At 53.4% G+C, this 21,517-nt stretch overlaps 8 protein-coding genes across 8 annotated transcripts; 3 read left to right on the top strand and 5 right to left on the bottom strand.

Moving 5' to 3' along the window:
- Nucleotides 1-376: 376 nt before the first annotated feature.
- T310_2658 (uncharacterized protein) lies at nt 377-4,633 on the bottom strand (the record flags this gene model as incomplete). The annotated part of the gene is made up of 4 exons (XM_013474457.1): nt 377-3,291; nt 3,360-3,613; nt 3,667-3,785; nt 3,845-4,633. 4 exons carry the CDS (start codon nt 4,631-4,633, stop codon nt 377-379), a joined length of 4,077 nt encoding a protein of 1,358 aa, XP_013329911.1.
- Nucleotides 4,634-5,819: 1,186 nt separating this feature from the next.
- On the top strand, nt 5,820-6,782 carry T310_2657 (PBSP domain protein; the record flags this gene model as incomplete). Its single annotated transcript, XM_013474456.1, has 1 exon — nt 5,820-6,782. The coding sequence occupies one exon, from the start codon at nt 5,820-5,822 to the stop codon at nt 6,780-6,782; it is 963 nt and encodes a 320-aa protein (XP_013329910.1).
- A 359-nt stretch (nt 6,783-7,141) lies between these two features.
- On the bottom strand, nt 7,142-8,353 carry T310_2656 (Ribonuclease III; the record flags this gene model as incomplete). The annotated part of the gene is made up of 1 exon (XM_013474455.1): nt 7,142-8,353. The coding sequence occupies one exon, from the start codon at nt 8,351-8,353 to the stop codon at nt 7,142-7,144; it is 1,212 nt and encodes a 403-aa protein (XP_013329909.1).
- An 886-nt stretch (nt 8,354-9,239) lies between these two features.
- On the bottom strand, nt 9,240-10,557 carry T310_2655 (PfkB family carbohydrate kinase (Mak32); the record flags this gene model as incomplete). The annotated part of the gene is made up of 3 exons (XM_013474454.1): nt 9,240-10,102; nt 10,149-10,409; nt 10,482-10,557. 3 exons carry the CDS (start codon nt 10,555-10,557, stop codon nt 9,240-9,242), a joined length of 1,200 nt encoding a protein of 399 aa, XP_013329908.1.
- A 456-nt stretch (nt 10,558-11,013) lies between these two features.
- On the top strand, nt 11,014-12,830 carry T310_2654 (Adenylyl cyclase-associated protein; the record flags this gene model as incomplete). Its single annotated transcript, XM_013474453.1, has 4 exons — nt 11,014-11,060; nt 11,159-11,420; nt 11,496-11,797; nt 11,855-12,830. The coding sequence occupies 4 exons, from the start codon at nt 11,014-11,016 to the stop codon at nt 12,828-12,830; spliced, it is 1,587 nt and encodes a 528-aa protein (XP_013329907.1).
- Nucleotides 12,831-13,809: 979 nt separating this feature from the next.
- T310_2653 (uncharacterized protein) lies at nt 13,810-16,390 on the bottom strand (the record flags this gene model as incomplete). Its single annotated transcript, XM_013474452.1, has 2 exons — nt 13,810-15,915; nt 16,118-16,390. 2 exons carry the CDS (start codon nt 16,388-16,390, stop codon nt 13,810-13,812), a joined length of 2,379 nt encoding a protein of 792 aa, XP_013329906.1.
- A 729-nt stretch (nt 16,391-17,119) lies between these two features.
- On the top strand, nt 17,120-17,875 carry T310_2652 (uncharacterized protein; the record flags this gene model as incomplete). The annotated part of the gene is made up of 2 exons (XM_013474451.1): nt 17,120-17,255; nt 17,331-17,875. 2 exons carry the CDS (start codon nt 17,120-17,122, stop codon nt 17,873-17,875), a joined length of 681 nt encoding a protein of 226 aa, XP_013329905.1.
- Nucleotides 17,876-18,078: 203 nt separating this feature from the next.
- T310_2651 (Exocyst complex component Sec5) lies at nt 18,079-21,237 on the bottom strand (the record flags this gene model as incomplete). Its single annotated transcript, XM_013474450.1, has 2 exons — nt 18,079-18,810; nt 18,865-21,237. The coding sequence occupies 2 exons, from the start codon at nt 21,235-21,237 to the stop codon at nt 18,079-18,081; spliced, it is 3,105 nt and encodes a 1,034-aa protein (XP_013329904.1).
- Nucleotides 21,238-21,517: the final 280 nt, after the last annotated feature.

Below are 21,517 nucleotides of genomic sequence, written 5' to 3'. Positions count from 1 at the left end.
TCAAAAACTATGAAAGCACAAAGTACAAGAATCACAAACACAGCATGCCGAAACCAAAACAGTGAATTCCAAAAAACAACAGTGGTATCAAACTTGCTCCCAATGGCGCCATGAACTACTCCAGGTTCCTTCTTTGGGAGAAATCCGGACTCACAACCAAAACTCCGGGCTAATAAACGGTCACGAAATAAAGATAATTACAAAAATAGTAACAATAATACAGCCCAAAAAAAAAACACAACCGAAAGATTTTGCCAATGATGCACAAGAAAAGGGAAGAGAAGAGAAGAGAAGAAGAAAGAAGAGAAAAGAGAAGAAGAACGAGAAGAGAAGAGAAAAAAAAAGAAATCGAAATAATATCCAACTCAGGATATCACTAGCGAACTGCTTGAGTCGACTTCTTCTTCGCAATGAAATAAGTCAAGAGGTTGCGGTGATCGCCCACAGGAGAGTTGATCATCCGCCAGAATACGTCGTCGTCATTCACCATCTCATGCAACTCAACGCAAAATTCCGTAATGGCGCGCCGAACGTCGGGTTGTGGCTGCATGAGGCTTTTATTGGCAAACTTTCCAAGCCGCTCCAGTTCAGGCCGGCTTAAGTAGACACGATTCTTATTCAACCGGCGTAACAAGCCGGTTAGAACGTAGATGCCCATTGTAATGGCCCTGTAACCCTTATCGTCCTGTTCTTCTGTCTCAATCAAGTCTAATACCGCGTCAATCACGTCTGGCGGCCGACACGCCGCGACGATATCTTCTGCCGTTTCCTCCAGACCGCTCACGATGTGATTGGTGAGCTCATATTGTTTTCGGGCGTTGACGAGAGCGGTCATGGCGCGGGGATAGTAAGCGGAGAAATATGTTCGGTTATAGTTGAACATGAGGCGGATCGTGACAAGGACCTGCGTCTTGAGATCCAGCGATCTCGACTTCTTCTCATCGCCAGGAGCCTCCAATGCATCGAGGAGGGCCAAGAGCATCTCATCATACTTGCTTTCGTCGGCAAAAATAGAGTCGTGATACTTGATCAGGCCTTGCAACTTCCGATACCCATGGACATCGAGTGCTTTAGCCCTGATCCTTGTGATCCCTTTGTCAATCATTTCCCTTGCTTTTGCAGGGTCTTTCGACCTGGGACTGATGCTCTTTCTTTTATTCTCAGCATTCTCAACCTTGCCCCATCGACGATGAGTATTCTCCGCACCTCCAGGAGTGAGGGCATTGAGAGGGGTCCTATCAGGGGCTGACAGGGGTTTGTTGTCCCGGTGACCCGGTGTCGTTGGTTCATTCACTGGTAGTTCTTCTAGGACAGGTTTTGCAGGTGCAAAGTTGGCATTTGGTGACCGACTTCCACCCATAGCAATCCCCGCATCGGTTGAAGCGAGAGGCTCAGGGTCTTCGTAAACTTTTACGCTGTCCCCATTAGGGACTTCCTCCGAAGGAGGGATAGATCGACGTGCAATGGGACTAGGCATGGCGGACGACTGATCGTCGGTGTTAAGACGTCGGTTGGGAGAAAGCAGGGTGGGAGATGCCACCTTCGATTCCTCGCTATTCGTTTGTGAATGTCGGCGAGTGGAGGTTGGGATCCGGGACGCGGAGCCGCCACTGCTGAGTCGTGCATGGCGGACGGGTGTGCTCTGTTTGTCTGGTAATGGAACCTCCACTGACATATCAGGGGCAGCCACAGTGGCATCCTGGTGAGCTACCGGGGCAGCTTCGGTAGGAACACCGGCGTCCTCTCCAGAAGTAAGATCGATTTCCGGAACATCTACCTGAGGAGGCACAGCCATGCTGAAGTCGTCCTCGGTATGGTGGTTCGGTCGTGGAACGTCACTGGAGTTGCTGCGGAGACGGTTCGAAGGGGTACGCGCCTCACTACCTTTCAGGCTGGAAATATCAAGTCTCTTTGGCTTACTCTTGGCTGCGCTCACTGGTGCCGCATCCAGTCTCGACTTCGGCCGTGTAGGGCTGGATGATTTCACACCAGGTGTTGCAGCCGCTTTAGGTTTCGCCTTTGCAGGACTACTATCGGGGCTCAGAGTCTTATTGTGCGAAGCAGCGCTCGGTGGTCTTCGATCCGCATATGGATCCGCCGTCGCCGGCCGAGCCATCTCCGGTCGGCGAGGTTTGATTGCCGGCCGCATCGGAGCAGAGGATAGAGATGAAAGATGGGCGCCAGTTGGGACAGTACGAACGCTGGACGTGGTCTTTGATGCTGGAGTACGATGAGCGGCCGGACGTGTTGGTTTGCTGTCCGCAAACGAGGACTGGGCAGATTCAGGGCGAGGGGGGAGATCGTTCGTCGCCGCCAGCTGCTTCTTCTGAGCTGCAATAGTTTCCTTGAGGGTCTGACGAGCGGTCGTTGCGGACACGCTGTTGGAGAACCCTGATCGCGGCCGCGCGGCGTCATCGACGGAGGAATTCGCGTTAGGATTGGCCGGGTCCTTTTCTAGCAGCGCTTTGGATTTACTGTCGAGGCTAGACATGATTTCAGCAGCTCGATCTGGCCAAACCTGGTGGAAGGTCCAGAACGTGCCGCGCATGCCCTCTCGAACGCCAGGGTTGGCATCGGAGAGTCCCTTTTTGATACATTTTTCAAGCAATTCGAGCCCTCCGCCGTGCTCTACAGCGCTCTTGTGTCGCGCTTGCTTCTTGATCAATGTTTTCAGCCAGCCGGTAACATAAAGACGTGGTTGGACATTCTTATCCTGACAGGCGAACCAGAGGTGTTGCATAATACGCGGAGTGTAGGTGACGTTTCCAATGACAACATCGACGGTGACATTGCCATTCTGAGCACTGATCTTCTTCATTCCAGCGCAGAGTTTGATCAGATTCTGCATAAGGATTTCCACCATATTATCGATCGCCGGTCCACAGGTTCTGGCTATGTCCTGGATCAAGAGACAGCCACTGGTGGAGAGGGTAGTTCGCAAAGAGTTGACAACTTTCAGGATACCATCAAGCAGACTCTTAATCCCAGCGATATAATGCTGCGAGTATTCCTGGGGTGCATTGCCGCGGGTGAGTCTCCGCAGGGTCAAGATTGACTTGTCACGGTGAATCCAGTTCTGCTCCGTCTCCCTTCCTTCGAAATGGGGGAGCATGTTTCGCACCATCTCGTCGATCTCACGGTTCGAGTTCACATATAAAGGTTCGATCTTCTCACCTTCTGCCGTTTCAGCAGCAGTAGCGGCGAGAGAGTCGACACTGTCACTGTGAGACAGCCCGCCAGGGTGTCCTGGTTCGCCCTTGGACGTTCCTGGTCGTTTTGGCTGTTCAGAGTCTGCGAAAAAAAAAAACAAAGATTTAGCTCATGTAAACAAGAATAGTTAAAATAAAGGTGGGGAATACCATCTTTTCCTTCACCATGACCTTGCGAGCGCGAGGAAAGGACAGAATTGGGACGAGGGGGATCATCCCGAACGCGGTGGTGAGAGAGGCTGCTCGCCGGGCGACGGGTCTCTGATCGAGAGCTGGACAGCGTCGATGACATATCATGGTCGGCAAGACCAAGACTGGAAAGAATAACGGTAGCAATGGACTTCCTCACATTATGGAGGGCAAGTTGTTTCTTGAGATCGGATTTCGCTCGCGACGGGGCATTTCTAGTTTTTAGGCATTAATAAGCGCAGTGCGATAAGAAATAGGTGACGCATACTGGAATAGCTCAATGACAGTTGACTTGGCCGTCTCCCGAACGCCGCTGTCGGCATCTTCGAGACATGCGACCAGACTAGGCACATACGCACGGAAGAGAAGACCGTGTTCTTTAGTCATCTACCAGCGGCATCTGTCAGTTGATTACTTCAGCGATGGGGAAAGGAAGGTCTTCGCACATTAGACAGCCAAAGCATGCTCATCTCTTTGGCTCGCGGGTTCTTGCCCACTAAGGCCACTTCCAGAACATGATGCTCGACTTCTGCCGAAGAGGCTGGCCAGAGGTCGGTAAAGGCCTGTGCGGCCTGGGAGCGAACACGCTCCTTGTGGTCTCCCAGACGCTCTAGCAACAGTGAATAGAGCTGGCGCGCGTGGACAGAAACAGCATGGTGGTGTTCTTGAATGTAAAGCCGCTTAAGAAGGTGGCCGAGGGCGGAAAAGCCAGCGGCAGAGAGAGACGAATGCTGTGCGCCGATGGCCAGGCGCAGACTTTCAAAGATTGGTGCTATGGCTCCTTCGGGGACATTCTTTTGTTTGATGTCGGATTTGATACTCGTGAGAGATGCGACTTTGGAATCGATCGAGAGATTGGCGTTCTTCAGGACGGCCAAGAGGTCCGTCGCTTTGGACTCCATCGTAGGAGCAGGATCGGGAGTAGGAGTACGAGCAGGAGTAGGAGGAAGAACAGGAGCAGGAGGACGAGGACGAGTGGGAGCACAAGCGGGAGCGGGAGTAGGAGTAAGAGCAGGAGCCGGAACAGGAGCAGGAGCAGGGACGGGAGCAGGAGCAGCAGGAGCAGGAGTAACAGTAGTAGGCGCGGGTGTCAGCGCACTGAGACACACATGGGCGATGATGTAGCTGGTGATGATGGTCGAAAAGGTAGTAAGAAACCTCAGAGGCTCAATCGAGAGGGCAGCGCTGCAGACCAGGAGGGCGAACTCGAGCGGGGTCAAGGAACTGTTAGACATGATGAAGGTGTTAGTGTGAAACTATGAGAACTTTGAGACGGATTTGAGAGGATGCAAGTTGTACGATACAAGTGTGAGATGCAGGAGTAAGAGGTAAATAACAACAAACAGACGCAGAGATCCAGCATTTGAGCTGGGTAAACAATGTCCTCATCCTCCAGATCAAGAGGGGAAACCGTGGTGCTGCTTCCCATGGCATAGAAACCGCACCGCAGAGGGCTTGGTGACGCATGAAGACGGAGGGTTGCACTTACCAGGGGTATCACGAAGGTGCAGGATGGAGAAGGAGCAGGCCCGCTGAGAAGGAAGCTGCCGAGAGAAGGGGGTTGCTGGCAGGCAGTCGCAGAGCGCACAAAAGGCACGCGGAGGAGGAGAGGTTTTGTCAGGAGTCGCAGGCGGAGAGAAAGTGGACGACAGCGGATGGATCACAGCAATTAGCGTTGGTGGTTAGACGCCGCAACGATGGCACCTCCACGCTGACGCAATGGCAACGGGCGACAGTGGGATGCTCTGCTGTCTTGTGATCAGGATGGATGGCAATGGATGTCGCAGTCAGAGACGGCGATGATGGCAGCGAGGAAAGACAGCGCGGTGTTGATGATGCTGGTCAGTGTTTGTTGATGCTGCGGATGGTTCTGGCAATTGGCAAATTGGCTTTGTCTGCCCAACGAACGCCTGGAGAAGCGGCCCGTGGATTCCCTTCCCTCCAACCGCCAGACTGGCAGATACGAACCCAAAAGGCTGTTTCGCTATCTCGGCTGAAGCGTCATTCACGGTGCATCGTCTCTGGTAGGTTTATGGGTGTGATGTCAAGAAATTATTTCGTCCCGTCAGTTCGGCCCATGTCTTTTAGTGCTGGTTTCCCATGCAACAGAGCGAGGACAGTGCACGATACGATCCTGCAGCCTTGTGGATCCCTGCCGACGCTGGCACTTATCACAATTCCTGCCCATCCTCGATCAATCAGTGATGCAGGAGGCGTCAGTCAATAATCAGCCAGGTTGGCCAATTATTCTATTAGCGGAATCGCCTGTAATATAATGTCATTTTCTCACAGATAGTCGCCAAAAAGACAGGGCATTGAAGCGAAGTCTATAGCTGTTCGAGGACTGTCCTCTATTTACTATTCCAAGTTTATATAAAACACCTAAACCATCTACGTCATTGGCACAGTGCTTGTCACACAATGACCTCCTCCCCTGCTGCCCCATCTTCGATCCCCTCGATCCACGGGCAAAGCCCTCATCAGCAGGGACAAGATTGCCCAGCTGGGCAACAGGATCAGCCGCAACATGACAGAAATGACGAAAGACAGTCTTCTCCATCCAACAGCCCAACGACAAAGGCAGGAGAGTCGGCTACGCTGCCACATCCCAAACTGCGCCTGCATGTTCAGGATCTCCGCCATCCGGCCTCGAGCGCCTTTCTCTCCCTGCTCCCCAATGTCGAATCCGTGCTGGATACCGCGCTGGCCGCAATCATCGAGCATCTCTACACTTCCACAGCCGTTTCCAAGCCAGTGACGAATACCCCACTGTCTCCTTTTACCCCCACCGTGCCGCCCACCCGGTCTGTGACGCTCGTGCTGCGCGACTTTGAGGGCGTAGCGTATACGACAGGAACAGAGCTCGATGACGATCACAAGGAGATTCACTTCTCCCTGTCCTACATCCACAGCACCTGCCGCGGGAATCCGGATCCGGTGAAAGAGTTGACGGGGGTGCTCACCCACGAGCTCGTCCATTGCTATCAGCACACGGCTCCAAAGGGCACTGCGGCTCCACATCCCCCAGGAGGCCTCATCGAGGGCATTGCGGACTTTGTCCGTCTGAAAGCGGACCTGGAGCCCCCGCACTGGAAACGACCGTCGTCAGCCAAGGACCGTGCATCGCGATGGGACCAAGGGTACCAGCACACGGCGTACTTTCTCGCGTGGCTCGAAGACGTCCGCATCGGACGGGGTGCCATTGGGCTGCTGAACGATCGTCTCTTGCGGACGGGTTACACTGGGGAAGAGGGTGGTGATGATAAAGACCAGCAGCGGATCAGTTTCTGGAAGGGGCTTTTCGGAGCAGACGTTTTGGAGCTGTGGGAAGAATACGGTAGGTATCTAGACGAGGGTAACGAAATCCAGCGGCTGCAGTCCTAGCAGTGAAAATATGTAGCTGGTCCTTAAGCATATGCACGTAATGAGATATCAATGTCTGTCTATACCTGAAAGAGCATGTGGCACTATTTTAATAATTTCATTTTGTCTGTCCCGAGTAACATACTGTACAGTACATGGTTTTGGCATGGTATGGTGAAGTCCGTTTCCTTTCGGTCCCCAAAGTGAACACACTCCAAGAGAGAGAGATAGAGAGCACAAAGACATTGAAAGAAATGTAACAAAATATAAATGTATAGCGCCATTTCTCAACCATTGGCACCATAATAAGACATTGACGAAGAGAGGGGGTAACAAATTAAGAAAGAGAAGAGGAACCCCGCGGCTTTAGATGAGATAATCTACACAATCACTTCTCCCAGATCCACATACACCGGCTTCCATGGCTTGGCCCCTTCCTCCTCCATCGAGCTGGGCACCCGCACATCCAGCGGGCTGTACAGGTACCAGCCTTTCAGCGCCGCAGCCGCCGCCCGGCTCCGCGCCTCAGCCAGACTGGCACCGGCCCCTTCACCCAACTTATCCTTGCCCGAGAAAATGCCGACCACAAAGACGGGATGCCGGCTCAGTCGACCCGTCTCGCTGATGATCTTGGCCACCGGTGGCTCAAAGCCCTCGCGTTTGCAGAGTTTGCTCAGATCGCGCGTCGGCTGCACAAACTTGAACAACTTGGAGATATCGAGGTGTCGTGATAGGAAGTGCTCCTTGAAGAAGCGCTTGGCCGCTGGACGGCCGGCATGCAGGTAGATGGCACCCATCAACGCCCGAACAAAAGTAGCGCTGGCCTGTTCGGCAGTCACGCCCTTGATGCTCTCGGGATCCGGGAGCTTGTCAGGGAGTTTCTTGGGGTTCACCGCTTTCTTGGCTGCCTCGCCAAATTCATCGTCGTAGACAATGCTGGATGAGATCGACTTCCGCCACACGTGCTCGCGTGGCCGCGTGGTGGTTGATGGGTCGGGCATCACGTCTTCCCCAGGCGTGACTCGCTTGAACTGGAGCAAGCCTGGATCCACCTCACCACCAGGCACGGCAGCGAATTCCACACCCCATTCTCTTGTCATGGCCGCAAGAGTCTTTGGGCCCACATACGCATACATCGCGGCGAACAACACGGTCATGGGCAGGCGAGGGTAGGTGCAGAGGAGGTGTTCGGAGGCGTAGTAGGTGAGGAGGTCATAGCCCAGCGTGGCGAGCGATTCATTGTTGAAATTGGGGTTCGGATCGGCCGAAGCATCAACGAGCGTCCGTGCCAGGGTCTCGATAGGTAATCGTTTCGGGAGGTAGAGTCGAGCATGTAGAGCTGCCAATTTTGCGGATTCGCGGGCGGCTTCCACAGGAGGAGAGGGATATTGCAGTCGCGACCGTGGTTGCGGCGGAGGTTGCGAGGCTGGCAACGCCTCTTCAACCAATTGATCTTCTTCAACTCGGAGAGCAGGGGATGCTGATGACTGGAGGCGCAGTCCAGTGTAGAATTGCTGCTGTAGACGGCCAGCCGGTCTGGCCCGCGGCGACAGGACCGAGCCGCTCCATCGTTGGAGCTGCAATCGTTTCATCTGGGGTCCTGCACGCCTTGACGGGAACCTAGCAGCAGGAGGGAAGCAACGCAATAGAGAGGAGATCCCAGGACGTGGTGGTGGAAGGATTGGGGTGGTCGAAAGGAAGACTCCATACAAACCTCGAGGCCTTCGCCGTATTCTTTCGGAGGAAAATATCAAGCTTCGCTGGAAGTCACGGGATCTGCGGCCTGTGCTGTCGTGTGAGAAAGTGCGCTAAGCCGTTTGGGTGCTAGCGGCGAGTCACGGGCCGGGGCTGTCCCGTCGGCTCGACTTCCATGCTGCACACCTGCCCTCGTCTTCCGTCGTCGATACAGCGTGCAAGTCATCCAATTCCTTTCTTCAAGATGGGTGGAGGCGGCAAGATCCCGTACGTGGTTTCCCCGAGGCTGTCCCGTCCAGCAGCATGTCAATTGGCGACTTGAGAACTGACTGAGCCCGCCGCAGTTACCCCAAAGAAGTCTGGTCTCCGGCCGGAGGCTGGTACGCTCAGCCAGCCAACTGGAAAGTCAACACTGCTATCATGGGCGCAGCCATTCTCGGAATCGCCGCTGTGACCTGGAGCATCAGTGCGGAGCGTGAGCATCGCGACAGGATGCCCGAGCCCGGCAGATTCTTTCCCAGTCGATAGTTAGTCGCTCACCAGGACTCCCTCCGCCCATGCGACGCTACGCTAACATTTGCTACTCTCTAGCTGGAGCAAGCAGATAATCGAGTACGAGAGACAGAGTGCGGCAAAGAACGAGTCATAGATGGAAATTGAGAAGGCAGCGGGTTGCGGAGAGATTCGAAGGACAGTGCCTTGAATATACTATTGGAAGGCCGTGCTGGGGTACGGCCTGAAAAGAATAGATGGCCTCGATCAATCGATCGTTTGATTGTTTGATCAGCCAATCAGCCAGTCATGTGTCTGTGGAGACTCTTCAAGCGTTCTACATAGTCGCTGTGTATAGATACGAAGTCGCTCTGTGAACTCGGTTCCGTTCCAAAGTTCCTTTTCACCTTCTCCTCTTGTCAAGCTAGGCACCCCGATCTGTTCCACAACAAACCCGGCCGCTGTTGTCGCGCATATCAAGGCCTTAGGAACTTGTCCATTGTTCCCCCACGTGTGTATTATTTGTTTCCATGTATCTGACGACTCCAGGACGGACTCGATGACTTGAATCGGCTCCCGGCCTTCGCTTACCATGCCCTGGGCCAGCGCTCCCAGAAACGAGTTTCCCGCCCCAGTGGGATCGACTACTGGCGAGCGCTGATCCGGGTTGGGCTGGTGATACGCTGGCAGCCAGAGTCCTTTATGATTCCTGGAGTAGGAGTAGCTTCCGTCTTTCCCCGCTCTGATGACTAGCACTCCATTTCCTTCCGGGCCAATACCAGATTGTAGGATGGTTTTGACCAACTCTTGATCTTCGACACGAGTCTCTTTCCATCCCTGACGACCAAACATCATTCCTAACTCGAGTTCGTTAGGGCTCACCACATCGACCATACGGCTGGCGGCGAAGAACTTGTCTTGCTCCTCCGGTGTACAGCGGTCGGGAACAGGCTCCCAGACGAAGATTGGTCTTCCAGACCGCAACGGGGGTACGTCGCCTTTCTGCTGTAGTTCTTGTCTCCTTCGCAGAATTTCTTCCACGATATGGATGCAGCGCTCGGCTGAACAGACCATGTGGAATGTCCTGGAAAACACCTGCGCATCCGAGAGCATGTATGGCTCCAGACGCAACTTTGGTGTCAGATACTTGAAGTCTTTTTTTGGTCAGCAACCTGCTTGCTCAAGCGGAATTCTACCGACCTCGCTTCTCGTTGGGGCCGTAGCCATTCCATGCCCTCGTAGTCAATCTGCTCTTGTCTTCGCGAATGACGCAGCCGGTGCCCCATGAATGGATAACGTCCAGCATGCCTTGGGGGAAATCAGAGCCCACATCGAGGATCCAGCTTATAGCCTTGCCGTGCTCTTTCCCAGCTACCATCCGTGCCCCGATGACCGCGTATGACGCTGCCCCTCCTAGGATGCCATAGACCGGGGGAGTCGGACCCTCGAACTCGATGTCATCTAAATTTAACGGTCAGGTACATGTACGAGACTAAGCAGGACGCAATGGCGCAGATAAATTCTGTATCTTACCCAGAATGAACATTCCCAGTGTGCAGAAATCAACCCCATTTCCGGGCCGATTGATAGCGGACTCGGAGTCTGCCATGGCGGGACAAGTGAGGAGTAGAGATTGGGAAGAGGTTGTACTATCTCAATTGCTTTCTCTCAAAGAGATTGCCATAACCGAGAGAGGGCGTGAGAGAAAAAGAAAAGATAATCTTACTTGGGAATTTTCGACATAGAGCGATATGCCCCACGTCATTCTGCATGCTTATCGAGGGGATGTTCTCCGACTCGAAGGCGGAAGCCCGTTCTGCCGCATCGACGACCAAGCTCCGTTCGGGCAGTCCCAGCTGGCCGTTTCTGCCTTAAACAATCCATCCTCCTCTTGCATCTCCTTGCAACAGGTTCACTGGGCAGGTCAAGCACCTCTGGAGGTTCTTGACTGCGCTCGCTGTGCCTGGAATTCACAGATCTCTCTTTTCATTAGCACCCCTTCTTCCAGCTGCCTGATCCCTGAGTTTGTCCCCTGAAAGGCGGCGACGCCAGCCTGGCTACCAAAATGGCGACCGGCAACCAGATGCATAATTTGGCCACCCTCATGAAGCGGTAAGTATGAATCAAATAGAAATTCTGACGAGCTTCTTCTTGAAGAGAATTCGCACTCTGCAGCTATTGTATATGTCTCATGACTAACGTACGGATAGGCTTGAGGCCGCGACATCCCGTCTGGAGGACATGGCAGCCTCCCTCGAAGGAGCCAATTCTGTCAACCATGCCAATAATAATGCCCCAGCTCCTCCTCAGGTCGTAGCGCCAGAACCTTTAAAGCCGGCCCCCGCTGCGCCTCCAGCTCCAGCCGCCGATCCAGTTCCTCCACAAATTGAGGATTTCGACGCCTTGATTAAGGGCGATGTACAGAAATTTGTGGACGATGCTCAAAACGTTGGAGACCTGGTTGCGGAACAGGTATCGTCGATCCTTTGATTTCTGAACATTTTTATTGCTCCCGGTAGCGTTTTGCAGGAACTGATTGGGAGCTAGGCCAAAGCAGTCCTTGAGGCGTTTAAAGCCGAACGGACCTTCATCTATGTCACAACGAAAGCTAAGAAGCCGGAACCCCTGCCACCAGAGCTTATGACAGAGCTCCACAAGGCGTCGGATACGATCAATAATCTCCGTGAATCGAACCGGGCATCCCCGCTCTTTAACCACCTGAGCGCCGTTGCAGAAGGAATTGTCGCTCTGGGATGGTTTTTTGAATCAAAGCCGGCGACCTTTGTGAATGACATGGTGGCAGGTATTGAATATTACGGGAACAAGGTGCTGAAAGAGTATAAGGAGAAGTATGCACTCAGCGATTTAACTGTGTGTTCCGATTCCTGTTGCTGACAGCACCTCAGGGATCCTGCGCACGTCCAATATATTCAGGCTTACTACCGCGTCTTCAAGTCTTTGGCGGCGTATCTCGGCAAACACTACCCGAAAGGCTTGACGTGGAACAACCAGAGCGGCACCGATGCTCTGGAAGCCCTGGAGCAGGTTAAATCCGAGCCCTCTTCCTCCAAGGCAGCGGCGCCATCCCCAGGTCCGGCAGGAGCTGCACCACCACCGCCGCCGCCGCCGCCTCCTCCACCCCCACCTGCAGACACGCCGTCGGCTTCCAAGGGGGGTGCGCCGGACATGTCTGCGGTCTTTGCGGAAATAAACCAGGGGGATGCTATCACCTCCGGCCTCCGCAAGGTCGACAAATCCGAGATGACACACAAGAACCCCAGTCTTCGCGCAGGTTCAACGGTGCCCGATCGTCCAAATGGTCTTTCGTCGCCGACCTCTCGTGGGAAATCGCCTGCTCCGGGCAAGAAGCCCAAGCCTGAGAGCATGCGGGTGAAGAAGCCTGGGCGGAAGGATCTGGAAGGCAACAAGTGGCTGGTCGAGAACTATGACAATTCGAGCGAGATCGTCGAGATACAGGCGCAGCAGAACCAATCGATTCTGATCTCGCGGTGCAACAAGACGATCGTCAAGGTGATCGGCAAGGCCAACGCCATCTCGATCGACAACTGCAACGGGCTGTCGATCATTGTCGACTCCCTGGTCAGCAGTCTGGAGGTGATCAAGTCGCCCAAGTTCGCGCTGCAGATCGACGGCGTGGTCCCGACCCTGGTGCTGGACCAGGTGGACGGCGCAACCGTGTATCTGTCCCAGCAGAGCATGGGTCTGGAAACCTTCACCAGCAAATGCACGGGCGTGAACATTATGCTCCCGCCGAAGGAGGGCACGGACGAGGACACCAAGGAGTGCCCTGTCCCTGAGCAGATCAAGAGCTACGTCAAGGATGGTGTATTGGTCAGTGAGATCGTCGAGCATGCTGGTTAATAGCCATCTTTTTTTTTCAGCCAATGCAGCCAATGCTCCTTGATTAGAAAAAAATTTTTTTCTTTGTATATCTTGTCAGATAGGTCCTGCCTGTCTGATTTTTGATTTGGTTTGGTTTAGTCTTCTTTAAAAGATAACCCTAAATCTAAATTTTCCGTCTGTCTGTAGTTACCTGTAGCTATAACAGGAAAAAAATAAACAACCTATCTACTTCGTATATATATCTATCTGGTTGTCTATAAATTAACATAGGCACTGTACATCTCCTACCGGGTAGGCAGGTATCAGTTCATAATTCTCTTATATATATTATTCTTTTCTTTTCCAAATTCATCATTATATTACTTCGGTAGCATGACAATGAAGAAAGAAAAGATGATAAAAAAATGATAAATAGCTAAGTGTTAAGCTAGGTTGACATCATCATACATACATACAGACAGACAGACAGACAAATAGACAGACAGATGATACATACGTATCTATATCCAAATATGTTCAGTAGGTAGCTAGATAGCTAGATAGGTAGGTAAATGGCTGTTAGCTAATTTAATTTAATTTATTTTCCCGCCCCGAAAACTCAAATATATGGACAGCGAGCCAAAAAGGAAAAAAAAAGCAAAAGAAAAACCTGAGGGGGATATGCATATATGTATGCCATACGTTATGTATGTGAGAGTTAGCTATCCTTTGCGCCGTGCCTTGCCTTGCCTTGCCTTGCGTTAACCCAAATCCACTCACTGACTGATACGATCGATACTCCACCCGGGAGGATAGACAGACGGACCGATGGATAGATTTCGACGATGACCCAGCATTCGTTTGCATGCACGCCTATGTATATAACACGTTCGTTCGTTTTCGAATTGCAACAAAAAAAAAGCAAAAGTTCCCACCCAAACTCCAGCCGTAGATCGTTGGTACATTGAACAGAGAGAAAAAAAAAGAAGTCGATGATGACCAAATCGTCCATGCTAGACTATACGTCCTTGTTTTTGCATGTCCAATCCTTCAATTTCTTGGCCAGCAAGCTTTCTCCTCCTCCTGTCTCGAAACCGCTAGACGCAGACCCGAATGGATAGCCTCCACCGTAGCCTGCATCTCCTTTGCTGAGTTTGCTGTACAGCTCCCCGGTCCTTTCCGAGTGAGGAATTTCCGGATGAGATGCTTCAGACAGCGGGGTGTTTTCCTTCCGCCAGGGCTCCCCAGCCTTTGCAGAACTATGGTCTTCGAGGGCAGATGTTCCTTTTTCACTCGATCCAGACGACAGCGGAAAAGGAATTGCCGCCATCTTGGAGGCGGAGGAGCTAGACGGAAAATGGTGAGGATACGGAGACGGCACATGGGTCATGGTGTCTCCGAGAGGGTTACTTCCAGGGAAGCCGAGTCCTCCGCTGCGTCTACGAAATGCCTTTTCGAGCGCCGACCGGGATGCAGAACTGCTGCTGGATGTCTCCTTCGTCGGTTTATAAGGGCTGTACCGCGGTTCGGGATACTGAATCTCGTTGCGGAGCTTCTCCTTGCCATCGGGAACCCGGTTGGCAAAGACGACCCGGATGGTCGAATAGAGGTAGAAGCGGCCTTTGGCCGGACAGCAGATGTTCAAATGTATCAAATACCTCAGAACCGGTTTGTCCTTGGGATCCTCGGACGCGTTCAACGACGCTTCGGGGCGGTCCGTGCCCAGATTCTTTCGCGCCGACAACGGCATATCGATGATCGGGCCCGCCGAATAACTCCTCTGCCGGATGAACGTTTTTGTCCCTGGCTCCATGCCTTCGAGGTCGTAGGGAACCAGGAAAAGCTTAACAGCGGTCTTGTTTGGATTTTTAATCACAATCTGCAATTGACCCTTCTGGGGGATTCGGTAGCAACCCCCCGGGGGAGCCTTCGGTGAATCTGTCCGACTTGACTTCTTTTCGCGCTTGCGATGGTCATTGGATCCGGTGGGTCTGGCATGCAGATATGCTGGATCATCCGAGCTAGCATCGAGACGATCATCTTGCGGGCTCTGCCGCTGACGGCGTCGTTCCTCGCTCGAAACATCCGGTGGGAGTGAGTTCTCCAGGTCAATCAAGCCCACATAAGGGCTAGGGCTGTCATCAGAAATAGATCGGCCGTTCCCTGAGGTCGGATAGCTGTAGAAGACAGCAGGAAAGGGCACGGTAACATGAGGCGGGCACCTCAAGTTTGGTTTACACTTCCCCTTGCCCAGGACGCCGATCTGTGCGGTGAAATCGAGTGGCTTTGAGGGTGTGGTTGACATTCTGCCACGGAGAATGGATTCTTCGTAGGAGCCAACCATCGGAGCATGGAGCAGCGGAGATAGATCCGACGCAAATGAAGGCCACCGGGGCCGAATCGGCGTTTGAGGGGAAGACGCCAATTGGAGGCTGTACGTCGACGTCAACGACCTCCGTGGCTGATGAGCTTGGTAATGGAAAGCATCATCTCGCCTTCCTGATGCGTACGACCGACTCAAGGTCATACCTCGAGAGTGACTCGGCGGGGAGCCCTGTAACTGCCGGAAGGTCTCTGGGGGCAAGGTTCGACGACGATTACTTTTCTCCGGACTGGTCGAGAGATCCATCTTGTCAACCTTGGGCGAGAAATCGAGGTCCGTGTTGTTCGCTTGATGGACGAGCGGACTCGTAGGCGCTTTGAGAACATAGCTGGACGAAAATGACCCCATGGAAGGTGCTCGCGACCGGGACACTGGCACAACGGATTGTCCGGCTAGTGGGCTTGTCTCGATTCCTTTGATGGAATAAGGAGATGAGAAAGAATGGTTATACCATGGCGTCGTGGGCGAGGAGCCGAAGCGTCTGAAATCTGGAGGCTCGTGCTGACTGTCAAAGACTCGATGGGATGTGTCTCGACTGTCTGAGTGAGATGAGCCCTCTCTGAAGTCTCCTGAATGGAGAGCGGACCGCGGACGCTCAATCTCTGCCGCGGAGGCTAAGGGTTCTTTCTTCTCAGCCTTCAAATCAGCTTCATGGTCTTGTGGCGGAGAATTCTCCGATTTTTGCAGTGCTTGGACCCATGATTGAGAGGAACGACGGTGATTGGCGACATAGCCTCCTAGCTATTGGACAAATCAGCAATAGGCCATGGCAGAACAAATAGCAACTTTTGAGACAATAGCCAGAGTGAATTCGATTGATAGTCGAGGACCTTGTAGGCATGATACTTTGGCACGGAACATCTTCTCTTTTCCCGAGAAGACGTCCCAGTGACTTCGGTGGAATCGTGTTAAAAGGAGAGAGATGTAGTATATAACAACTTACCGATCGATTTGGAACCCAAGTTGGGTTCTCCCCCCGCTTGATAGACTGAATGAGCTCCCCACGGTCACTGGTCTGCCGATGAGACGGACTGTAGTTGCTCGTCTCGCGATCTGCCGGAGAAGTGCCACTCATATCCACGTCCATCGTCTCTGTTTCCTTCCAATTTCGTGATAGAGATGACTCCCGGTCGTCATCGTCACCGCTGCTGGGCTCCTCTTCGAGCCAGGGCTGGCGGGATGAAAGCACCCGATCTGGGTCCTGGAAGATGGGCATGATGGACTGCAGTGCGAAATCATGAGAGCGGGATGTTCAGCAAGGGAAATTCAGCATTTGAAGGGGGCAGCGACGTGGCAATCCGAGGCCAGTGACGAAAGGAACGAGCAAAGTGTGAAGTGGCACGGCCGGAGTGGCGGGAGAGCGAACGGGATCGAACGGAGGAGGGGATCTGTAGATGGCCGTCCAGGAAGTGGTGTAATTCGACGGTTGGAAAGCGCAGCAACAGCAGCCAAGATGAATAGCAGAGCAAAGCAGCAGAAGTGGACTGGGAGGGAGGATGCGCATGCTTGTCCTCCGCCAGGCAGGCCGACGTCCCCTCCGGCGGCCTTGATCACGGGCGTGCACGTCATTTGTCCCCGCCGCCAAGTCGATCATCGTCCGGAGCATCACGGCCGAGCAAATGATTCAGTTGCCTCACTGACCTCGTCGGAACGCCTTGAGCTGCGCAAATTACTGAGTGGCCAGTCACTGCCCCTGTCAGATCAAATTCGCAGAATAGCTCCTTGGCAAGATCTATTGCTGCTGTCGCGCGTCCAGGCCAGTGGAGCTTATCTGTCGGAGCTATCGATATTTTTTTCTCTTTTCCTCTCTTCACCTAGCTAGCAGCGACGCCCTCGTGACACCTGCTGAAAACGATCCCAACCTGCTGGACGGTCAATTATCGCCCGGAAAATCCAAAATCCTTTAAAAAAAAGAAGCAAAAATACAGAACGGCCGCCACCAACCATGGCCCCCAAGCGGCCTCGAGACGGCGACGACGCCCATGAAACCAAGTCCTCCGAACCCCCAGCGAAAAAGCAAAAGAAGAAGGGCTTCCAAGTTGGCCCCGCCAATCTGCCGGATGGCACCTATCGTCGGAAAGGTTTGTATCTGCTCTCTCTGCCGTCGCAGCGAAGGTGTATTCCGTCCTGACCGCTCTTTTCTCTCTCGCGTCCAGTCCAAAAAATCAAGAGAGACCTGATCCACAAAGCCAAAGTCAAAAAGGTCTACGCGAAGATCAAGGCCCAGGAGCTGGCAAACGCCCCGGCCAGACCCAGCTATTACTCCTACGTTGAGCAAAATTCAGACAGCAAAGAGAATAACGACAGCAGCAGTAATAACGACAATCATCATGAGGAGAAGGAGCCTGCCAGCATGGAAATGCATCCCGAGCGACAAGCGATGCTGAATACGCTATCCCAAGAACCCAGACAAAAAGCTACGAAGGACAATCCCAATGATAACAATAACAATAGTAATAATGACCAGGGACGGGAACGTCGCAAACGACGTCAGAAACCATCCGCGTTCGCCAAGGAGATGGCGATCGCCGAGAAGAAAAGGCAGGAACGCGAAGCTCGTCGCAAGGAGAAGGAATTGAAGGCCAAGGAGCGCGAGGCCATGGCCCGGGCCAAAAGACCGGATCGATTTGGGAGGAAGCACCTGAGCCGGGAGAGCAAGGTGCTCCTTAGCAAGGTGCAGCGTATGGTTGGTCAAGCATAGATAGACTGTTACTATTATTATTTCCTCGTTCTACATTATTTTCGTTCCTTCGGACTGTGTGTTATTGTCATGATACCCTTCCAAATATTCAATTTCCCTGCAGGTCCCAAAAGCCAGTGATGGGTGGATGTATGTATATACAAGATTCCTCTCCCTAATGGCAGAGAGAGACGTGAAATACAATCAAGGCAAAAGATGTCTTCTCATGAAGATGTAGATGGCTTTCCACTAGCCCCCGATCTTACTTTCCGGAAGCACGCAAATTCGCCCTTGGTCCTTTCGCGCAATCGCTTCAGGATGCCTCTCATCTCTCCGAGCTCGGCTTGCAGCTTGGCCCGCGCCTCGTTGTTGGTTCGTCGGTCCAGCTCCAGGTAGATCTGGCTCTGGATCGACGAGGCTTCCTCTGTCACGTACTGTGACATGGTCTGCGCGATGAATTCGGTGTCCAAGGTAGCTTGCATCAGGGCGGGCAAGGAATACTTGGGCCGTGACTGGAACGCGGAGAGCAGGGACGAAGAGATTTGGGTAACAAGATGGGTGAGAACGCTGGTCAACAGAGGGTTTGTTGTCGACGGCGCGCCTGGATTCTGAGAGGAAGACGTCACTGGGATGGTGGTGGATATCTCGGTATGAACAAGCACCAGCGTGAGCATTGTCGTGTAGACATATGGTCGGACCTGATCTGGACGATTCGTGGATGGAACCCAATCGGGTGCCTTGATGCCACTTTGAATCGTAGAATCCAAAGACGCGACCGTCGGTTTCGTGTAGGATTGAAAGAGCCGCGCCTCAATCTGGCTGAGGACGTCTCGAATGGTTTTCGATTCCTCGGTCAATTTCACGGAGAACGAAGTCTCGAAATTCGACACCAGCTGAGGAACAAAGTCATTCTGAAGCGCCTTGAGGTTCGACAACGTAAGGAGCATTCGAATGTTCTACATATAGTTAGCGACAGGGCCTTCTGAGATCACTGATCATGGCACACATACCCTATTCTTGGCATCAACACCGTCGGCTGCTATCATTGCTGAAGTTGCATCGACGCTCTTGACTGACACCGCAGGTCCTACAAGAATCCATTCATCATCCTCCTCAGGCTTCATCGGACGTTCCGCGTTCTCAACCAGGCCACTCAAGGCCTTGTAGACGCTGGTCACAAACTGTGTCCGCACCATCTGCAGCAGTTTCGCAGGCGGCGGAGTCACCACGTCCACGGCGCCCGACTTGCTCATCGCCTCGGAGATATAGAGGATTTTCTGCATCCCTGCAAGTACGGCGCTTTCAAAGGCGACGAAGAGCCCGGGCATTTTGGTCAGATCTCGTCTCTCCGGATCACGCGTCCAGTCCTCCAACATCTTACAGTTCTCCGCATCTTTGTTCCATGCGGCACATGCGACGCGGACACAGCGTTCCCGAGCGGCACTGACAAGGTTCTTCAGGCGATCGTAAGAACTGCCCCCAGCTGATATGGGCCCCAGAGCCGCCATCTCACTGGCGGCTGTACCCACGAGAATTAGAAATTTACTGAGGTAATGAACACCGCTCAGTGAATTGGAGTACGGTGGCCAGAATGCAAAGTCCTCCCACGGCTCCCCCTTTTTCGGAGAGACTGGAGGTATATTCTTCGGGTCCAGCTTGAAGCGAGATTCCGTCGGAGTAATGTGGCCCACGGGCGTACTGGGACTAGGCGGGGGAAGCGGCGATGACAGAAGGGAGATATCCTCGATCGGAGGCTCAGTAAACAAGGAGAGAACACTTTCGCGGATCAAGTCTACGAGCTCGACAACTCCCTCCTTTAACTGTCGGACGCTATCATCAGATAGACGGTGGTGCTTGCGACTCTCCCCTTCGAAGCCAGCAGGCAAAAGTTTCTGCTTGCTGCCGTCAATAAAGGAGTGAGCCGTTTCCCAAAATTCGATGACCTCGCCCAGAAGGCCGTTCTGCAAGGAGAGAAGTTTCGTCAAATAGGTATTAATGCATTCCCAGAGCTCCACGACTTGATCGGTGTCCAGTCTTTCCTGTGTTTCTGTCCCCTCGCGAGACGATAGGCGTAGAAACGTTGTTACAACCTGGGGCGAAGGCTTCTCACCCGCCGCGAGTCGCCGCCTCAGGATCTCGATTTCTACCTTGGAGCGCTCACAGAAGGAGGTGATCTTGGTTTTGAGCAGGTTGTATCGGCTCTGGAGCCAGACCCACACGGGATTATCGTCCACTCCAAGTTCCAAGAGAGCCCCGATTAGTTCCATGTGCTCCTCAACGGGCCCGGCAGCGGTCAGGGATGGCGAGGACGTGTGCACATTGCTCAGACGTTGCCATAGATCTCGCTTGAACGCTTCAAGCTGTTGTTCGACATCAACCCACATGCGTCCTGTTACCAACACATTATAAGCCTCTTCATCTGTCAACTGTCTCTGTTCGGTGACAGCACGATCGGCTGTGACTCTCGCTTCATTCGCCAGAGTCCTCGCTCGTCGGTACTCCTCGAAAATAGAATCGTAATCTCTCTGTTTGATCGCTCTTGAAAGATTCCCGCCAATCTCGTAGACCGCGCGATTCCTGTCGACAGCATTCGCGACCATGTACAGTCCCTGCTCACGATCGCGACCACCCAGAGCCGGACCCCATAGCTCTTCGGCCTTTACTGAAGCCTCGACCAGCGGTGCGCGAATTCCTTTCACGCCGTATTCACTCTCCTTTGTCAGGGCAGTCTTTTTCGGAGCCTCATTTGTTGCCGTCGCCGACGGACTGGGAGCTCCATTCAACGAGTATCGGAATTGCCCACTGGCAGGGCGCGAACGAGGACGCGATGCATTCTTCTCCGATCCCTGGTTTCTCATCTCCGTGTAGACGCTATCGATTGTCGCCTTGGCCCGTACGAAGCGTTCAAAATTGGCCTCAACCAACACCTTCAACGAGGCGGACTTCTGGTCGATCGACCGCGACAGGAAATCTAGACCTTCAAGGAGAGACTGAGTGGAGGCAGACGAGTGGGTTTGCGACAGAAACAGCGCCGGAGAAAACGTGGTCGAAGACAAGAGGAAACGGCTTCGCAAGCGGGGATCGTCATCCACGGGCAGGCCTCGTTGCTTGAGTATCTTCATCACGCTGTCGCTCGTGCCCAAGGGATCGGGCTCATCCTTCAAGGCCATACTATCTCCCGCGCGATATGACGCCGAGGCCAAGCTCTTGCGACTGCTATGTCCGCGTTCCAGCGCGGAGTATCTCTTCGATCGCCGTTTGGCGGCGGCAGCAGCAAACGACTCATGGTCGGAGTCATCACTTTCGTCCAGCTCTGCTGGCCATTCCTCGGGATAAGCGCTCGGGAGACCGTAGTGATTGGCGACGTCGATATCCTCTGCCATCGTGGAAGGCCTAGGCGTGGGTTGCGTTGATGGCAGGTGTCAAGAAGCCAAGGGGGATCGGAATGGAAGCAGGGGAGCTCCAGCGCAACGCCAGCAGCGTTCCAGATGGCCCTGCAGGATGACGCGCCGCAGAATCACCAGGAGCAATACAGGATGCTATATGGAGCTTGTTGCCGGTTTGGGGGGACCGGCACTTGAATCCGAGTAATCGTATCTCGACGTTGCATGGAGCCGATGCAGAAGCTCCGAAACGCGGAAGTAACCAGGTGTCGGGAGCGCC

Source organism: Rasamsonia emersonii (assembly GCF_000968595.1).
Source record: "Rasamsonia emersonii CBS 393.64 chromosome Unknown ctg1118621760035, whole genome shotgun sequence".
NCBI lineage: Eukaryota > Fungi > Ascomycota > Eurotiomycetes > Eurotiales > Trichocomaceae > Rasamsonia > Rasamsonia emersonii.
This window is presented reverse-complemented; position numbering and strand designations above follow the sequence as displayed.